This window comes from Myotis davidii, unplaced genomic scaffold (genome assembly GCF_000327345.1).
Source record: "Myotis davidii unplaced genomic scaffold, ASM32734v1 scaffold2100, whole genome shotgun sequence".
NCBI classification, from domain to species: Eukaryota; Metazoa; Chordata; class Mammalia; order Chiroptera; family Vespertilionidae; genus Myotis; species Myotis davidii.
In genome coordinates this window covers 154,890-162,093 of record NW_006292458.1, presented here as the reverse complement: position 1 = coordinate 162,093, position 7,204 = coordinate 154,890, and the positions used below count along the sequence as shown (strand labels likewise).

Sequence of the window (7,204 nt, the reverse complement as noted above, 5' to 3'; positions counted from 1 at the left end):
TCCTCCCCCCGCGGCGGCCGGCTCCGCTCGTTGGCGTTGCCTGGGGTCCTTTTCCTCCCGGTCCCCGCCTGCTTGCCCCCGCTGCGCCGTGCCCAGCCGGGCCAGGCCTGGAGCCGACACCACCGCCATCATGCCGGCCGTATCCAAGGGCGATGGGATGCGGGGGCTCGCGGTGTTCATCTCCGACATCCGGAACTGTGAGCGTGCGGCCGGGGGACCCTGGAGGCGGGGAGCGATGAATTGAGGGGGAACATAATTCCTTGCCTGTGGGGTAGAAAACCATGGCGGTCATGGAGGGAGAGGGTAGATAGGGCCCCGGGGGAACTTCAGGGTGGGGGAGTGAAGGGGCTTAGGGTGCCTCTTGAGGTGACTACACGGAGTGGTTAAGAGACGCCCGAGAGGGTCTTAAAGGTGAGGAGGTTAGTAAGGTTCCGAGGATGGGGGCATAGAGGTGTCCCCGGGAATGACGGGCTTGGGGGTCCTATTAGACTGGGATCCCTGATGCAGATAGAAAGGGAAGGCGGTGCATGGGTGTGTGTCGGGGGTACCCCGTGGAGCGATCGAGTGTGTGTGTGGGGGGAGGGGGGGCAGAAGGGACCGGGAGGACGTAAAACCCTGGAAGCCCAATGGGGCCGTGCTTGAGGGCCTGGGTGAGAGGGTGTCATAGAGGGAGGGGGCTAGATAGGTCACCGGGGCTCTTGGCCAGGGCACAGAGAGCGCCCGGGTGGGACAGAGAGTCCTAGGGGTCTGGGGAGGAGAGATGGGAAGGGGGAGGACTGTGGCGGGACCCTGGGGCAGGGTCGAGGGGCTCCAGGATGGAGGCTTGCTCAGGAGGATGGAGGGCAGTGGAGAAGGGGCTTGGAGGGTGACTGAGGGGGAAAGGAGGGGCTCAGAGAGCACCCAGGGGAGACATTGCCCATAGAGAGGTTTGGGAGGACCCGCGACAGGGAGCTGTGGGCCTGGGATGGAGAGGACACCGTCAGGTGCGGGCCCAGGGGATGTTCTAGAAAGGGGAGAGAGCCAGGGGGCCTTAGGGGTTTGTGGGGAAGAGGTCTGAAGAGCTGGGGGTCCGGCGGGGTGGGGGAAAGCCTGGTCTCAGGGTCCAGGGAGGCGGACAGTCTGGAATCTGGAGCCTGACCATGGCAATATGGGGACAGCCGTCGCCAGCAGGAAGGACTGTGGCGGTGATGGGAGGCCTGGTGCCAAGTCAGCTCCCAACTCCTCACAGCAGGTGTTGGTGCTGGGAGCTGTCAGGAGCTTCCCGGACTCTGTGCGCGTGGCCTTGGGCCCGGCCAGACCTGGGTTCGAGGGCTGTCACCGCCCAGCCGGGTGACCTTGAATGAGGGACCTCACTTCTGTTTCCTTATCTGCCAGGAGGGATAAGGCTGTCCCCACTTTGCTGATGAGAGTGTTGTGATGATGTATGTAGACGGGGCCTTTCCCACATTCCAGGCACCAGACAGATCTTTGGCTATTGTTCTTGTTTTGCTGGGTCTGGAGCAGTGGCCCCTCTGAGGTGCCCAGGGGTTGGTTTAGGGTTTAGTAGATGTGGAAGGGTCTAGGATGCGTTAGATCTGGTGAAAAGGAGGGGTGGGAACTGTTGGCATCCGGTGGAGGAGAGATGTTGTGGTCATTTATGAAAAGGGGTGGAGTTATGAGGGGTTTGTGAACTCCTTGGGGGGCCAGCTGTTAGAAGCAGGTGTGCCTTGCCCTAGCCAGCTTGGCTCAGTGGATAGAGCGTCCGCCTGCGGACTGAAGGGTCTCAGGTTCGATTCCGGCCAGGGGCACATGCCTGGGTTGCGGCTCGATCCCCCGTACGGGCTATGCAGGAGGCAGCCGATCAGTGATTCTCTCTCATCATTGATGTTTCTATCTCTCTCTCCTTCTCCCTTCCTCTCTGAAATCAATAAAGAAATATATATATTTTTAAAAAGAAGCAAGTGTGCCTATTAGCCATGTGACCCTTGGCAAGTCACTTAACCGCCCTGATGCTCAGTTTTCTTGTCTGCAAACCCCAGCATAACAGCATCTTACCTTGGAAGGTTCATTCATTCAGTTGACAAGTACTTTAGATCACTGGTGTGCCAGACTGTTCCAGGGACTGGGGCTACAGCATGAGCAAAAGTCCCTGCCCTCGGGGGCACCATGGCAGGAGGGAGATAGAAAATAAACACAGATGACTGGCAATAAATGACACAGTGTCACACTGTGAAGAAATATAAGAAAGGGGGGAGCAGGAGGAGAGGGAGCTCGGTGAAGGCCTCACCGAGATGGCTCCCTGCAGACATCTGCGTGGAGACCGAGTGAGGTGAGGGAGTGAGCTCTGTGGTTTTGGAGGAAAGAGGGGTCCTGGCAAGGCAACCATGCATTTGAAGGTCCTGAGGTTGCGCTCGCTCAGTGTGTGTTCACTTCAGAGTGAGGAGACCTGCGTGGCTGGAGCCGAGGGCGGGAGCTGAGGGCAGAGAGGGTGCGGGAATGTGTAGGGTTTGTGGGTCAGTGAGCACTTTGGCCCTTCCTGAGTGAAATGAAAGCGGTGGCAGGTTTTGAGCACAGGAGGGACATGAGCTGATGGATATTTTATTTATAAGAATTCCTTTTAAAAAGATATAGTTTTATTGATTTCAGAGAGGAAGGGAGAGATAGACACATCAGTGATGAGAGAGAATCATTGATCAGCTGCCTCCTGCACGCCCTGCACTGGGGATCGAGCCCACAACCCAGGCATGTGCCCAGACCAGGAATCAACCGTGACCTCCTGGGTCATAGGTCGACACTCAACCACTGAGCCACGTCGGCCGGTCCTATTGATGTTTTAAAGTCATTCCTTTGGCCTCCGTGAAGAGCACAGACTGGAGGAGGTGTGCGTGGACGCAGGGAAATAATTAGGGGGCTGTTGCAGGCGTCCAGGTGCGAGATGGTGTTGGCTTGACTGGGGTGAGAAGGAAATGTGGGGAGATAGTTAGGTCTGGGATCAATTGTGAAGGATTTGCAAAGAATCATGGATTGAATGAATCATGGTGGTGCAGCAGGAAAGAGAAACCAGGCCAGTGTCACTGCAGGACCTGAGAGGGAAGCCAGAGGACAAAGGGGAGGTCCAAGTTGGGGGCAATGGAGGTGATTTCACCAAATGCATTGGGGCTTCCTCTTGTCCTTCCTTTTCTCAAATATGTGTTGAGTGGCTGGTGTGTTTCAAGCCTTATCATGGGTGCTGGGGACGTTGGTGACTAGGATGGACTTGTCCGTGCCCCTGTTAAGGAGACAGGTACTGCCCCCCAAATGCAGCTGTTCTTGTCACACACACACATAAGTTGTGTACAGATGTTTCCACAATTGCCAAAAAGTGGAAATAAGCAACCCGAATGTCCATGGACAGATGATAAACAGATGTTCCGCCCATGCAGTGGAATATTATTTAGCCATTAAAAAGGATGACGTACTGATAGGTGCTACAACATGGGTGCACCTTCTAAGTGAAAGAAGCCATATACACAGAAGTGGAGGCTCCCATGTATCTGACATGTCCAGAACAGGCAAGTGCATAGAGACAGAAAGCAGATTAGTGGTTGCCTGGGGCTGAGGTTGCCTGGAATGTGGAGCGACTGCTAATGAGCACAGGATTTCCTTTTGGGGTGAGGAAAACGTTCTGGAATTAGATGGTGCTGATGGCTGCACAGCATTGTGGATACGCGAAAGACCACTGAATTGCACACTTTAAAAGTGGTGGCCTGGTCCTAGTCGGCTTGGTTCAGTGGATAGAGCATCAGCCTGTGGTCTGAGGGGCCCAAAGTTCAATTCCAGTCAAGGGCACATGCCTGGGTTGCAGGCTTGATCCCCAGTGGGTGGCATGCAGGAGGCAGCCGATCAATGATTCTCTCTCATCATTGATGTTTCTCTCTCTCTCCCTTCCTCTCTGAAATCAATAAAATACATTAAAACAACAAGAACAACAACAAAATAAAGCGGTGACCTCTAGGGTATGTGAATTATATCTTCACTTTTTTCCCTTTTAATCCACAACCGAGGATACATGTTTCTTCTTTTAAAGTTGATTTTTAGAGAGAGAGGAAGGGGGAGGGAGAGAAATGTCAATCCACGCCTCTTGTATTCGTCCCGACCAGGGATCGAACCCTCAACCTTTTGGTGTCCAGAACAGTGCTCCAACTACCCGAGCCACCTGGCCAGGGCTATACCTCAGTGTTTTATTTTTTAAAAAATATTTCAATGATTTTTTACAGAGAGGAAGGGAGAGGGATAGAGTTAGAAACATCTATGAGAGAGAAACATCGATCAACTGCCTCCCGCACACCCCCTACTGGGGATGTGCCCGCAACCAAGGTACATGCCCTTGACCGGAATCGAACCCAGGACCCTTCAGTCCGCAGGCCGACGCTTTATCCACCGAGCCAAACCGGTTAGGGCTACCTCAATTTTTTAAGCGGAAAAATATTGTACCTGTCCTAGGTCCCGTGAGGGAGAGGGCCTCAGAGTTGAGGGAAGGGGGCTGATACCTTGCTCAGACTGCACAGTTAGGCAGGCCCAGGGAAGTGGAGAACTGGGAAGGCATAGGGCCAGCAAGTGCAAAGGTCCTGGGTCCCAGTCGAGGCTCTGAGCTAAGCCTAGGGCCTGGGGAGTGGGGCAGAGAGCTCGTCCTGGGAGCACTGGAGGGTTTCCAGCAGGAGGGAGGGAAGAGAAGGGACGCGGGAAGAAGTACTGCTGGGCAGTGAGCAGGTGAGGAGGGCGAGGAGGCAGAGACACCACGGGGAGATCTGAAGAGCACAGTGGAGTTCAGGGAGGAGAGCTAGAGGGAGATGAAGGGCAGGCTCAGCGGAGGGCCGGGAAGGGCAAATTCTGCAGATAAGAGAGGTTGAAGCTGGGTGCAGCCTGAGGGTGTGGTCCTGGCCCGACAGCGGGGAGCAGGGGGGACTTATCTGCCTGGAGCTCCCGAGGGCAGGGGCTGGGCTGCCACCTCTCCAGTCCCTCCAACCCTGGGCGAGCTTTTGAGGGAGTGAATGGGGGGAAGGGTGCTGAGCAACCCATTAGGGCGCATCCCACTCCACATGTGGCCCATTCCGTCTGTGACATCTCCCCCAGCCCCTGAGCACGGGCCCTGGTCTGATCCTTCCCTGGATCCAGTCTGCCCACTGCAGGAGCTGGCCCAGCGGAGTCCTCAGGAGATATTTGCCCATTGAATGAATGAATGAATGAATGAACGAATGAACTGACCTTTACTGAGCACTGATTGAGTCCCAGACACTGTTCTTGGTGATGGGACCACAGCAGGGAACTAAAGCCCCTCCCGGTGGGGCTCACATTCTAGGGGGGAGATGGACCAATGCACAAGTAATATAGTATCCAGGTGTCCGCACAGGTGGCATGGGTGCTGGAGGGAAACGGAGCAGGGAAGGGGGGTGTGGGAACAAGGTTAGGGGTGGTGCTTTTGTATGGTCTAGTCAGAGAGCCTCTTGCTGAAAAGGTGATGTTTGGAGCAAAGAATCAAATGTAGTGGGTGAATTGGGCCCGCGCAGATGTGGAGGAGGGCATTCTGGGCAGAGGGAACAGCGTGTGGCAGGGCCCTGAGGCAGGACTGTGCTGACGTGAAGCTAGAGGAGGCTGGGGGACAGGGTGGGAGATTGGTCAGAGTGGGTGTGCGGGGCCTGGGGGCCATAGTGTGGACTTAGCTTTTACTCTGAGGACAGTTGTAGCCAGGAGAGATTTGGAGTGGAGAAAGGACAGGATTTGACTCAGATTTTTACAGACTCCCTCTGGCCACTGTGCAGAGAACAGAAAGAATGAGTCCTACTTTGGTGGTTCTCCAGCGTTAGCATACCATCCCCTTCCACCCCCCCCCCAATACACACACAGTCAAATTCAGCACCTCCCCCGTGCCAGGACTGCTCCCCACCCTGTGGATCCCCCAGGAGTGGAGCAGCCATACCTCCCTGCCGTGGGGGACCTGGTGTGATCTGTTGAGGGTTCAGTCCGCAGGCCGACGACCCTAATGTTAGGCATGTGCACCCTAATGTTAGGCGGCAGCTCAGGCAGGGCCTGCAGCTGCCTTCCAGCTGGGGACCGACAGGGTGTGACTTGGTTGCTCAAGGAGAATTTTTTCTCCCTAAGGGATGGTGATGACTGTGATCACATGAGCGCAGTCCAACCCAGCGCTAACACAGTAAAACAAAGCAGTGAAATGAATTCTTATACATTTTATTTATCCCAGTGTGTGCAAAACATTATGCGAATGTGCAATCGATAGTTTTTAAATGGTTAATGAGACAGTTTATGTTCCTTTCTCAATTCAAAGGCTGCATTTTCATTGGAAATACTTGCTCTTGACTAAGAATTCATAAAATGTAGCCCGGCTGGTGTGGCTCAGAGGCTGACCTATGAACCAGGAGGTCACGGTTCAAATCCCAGTCAGGGCACATGCCCGGGTTGCAGGCTCCATGCCCCAGTAGGGGGGTGCAGGCGGCAGCTGATCAGTGGTTCTGACTGATCACTGATGATTCTCTCTCCCTCTCCCTGAAATCAATAAAACCATTTTTTTTAAAAAAAGTTCATAAAACAGATTCATGGGATACTCAAGTTCCAAACATACTTTCTCAGTAACTGAATTGAGGATCGGTTTTTCAATTTACATTTCTTAAGAGTAAATAAGATTAGGAATTCAGTCCCTCAGCCACACTGGCGTATTTCCAGCACATGTGGCCAGGGGCTCCCGCGTTGGACAGCACAGGGCCAGCATGCTCTGAGCCGCATGGTGGTCCAGAGTCAAGTCAGGAAGCGTCATTTCCCAGAATCCTCTCTGAGGACCCCGCGCTGCTTGGACTTGAGTGGGAGACCCATCAGGGCAGGGCTGTATGGATGGAACATTGTTACCTCGTGAACAGTAGATGTCGAGCCGGCTGTGGACACTTGCAGTGACAGGGACGGTGACCTCAGTAAAAGTGCTTTGGTTCCCTCCAGCGTAGAGTCAGGGCTTGTTAGGATGCTCTTGGTGGCAGCGAGAGACCCGCCCCTAGGCCTTTTTGGCTTAAACCCTCACCGGCTTTATCTCCCGTAACCAGAGCCTCAAGTAGGGCATATCCTCAGCACAGTCAGCAGTTTCCTGCTCTGGTCTGTGGCAAGAGGGTGGTCTTTTCCCACCCCCATGTCCCTTACAGCCATCGCCACAGGCAGAAGAGGGACCCGCACCCTCCCATTGCCC

The 7,204-nt window shown here is 54.6% G+C and overlaps 1 protein-coding gene across 1 annotated transcript in view; it reads left to right on the top strand.

The window, feature by feature from the left end:
• Positions 1 to 6: 6 nt before the first annotated feature.
• The window catches only part of AP2A1 (adaptor related protein complex 2 alpha 1 subunit), a 29,860-nt gene continuing 22,662 nt past the window's right edge, over positions 7 to 7,204 (top strand). Inside the window, exon 1 of the mRNA XM_015565442.1 lies at positions 7 to 197. Coding sequence (XP_015420928.1) covers positions 131 to 197 — 67 coding nt within the window. The 5' untranslated portion in view covers positions 7 to 130. The remainder of the gene's footprint in view (positions 198 to 7,204) is intronic.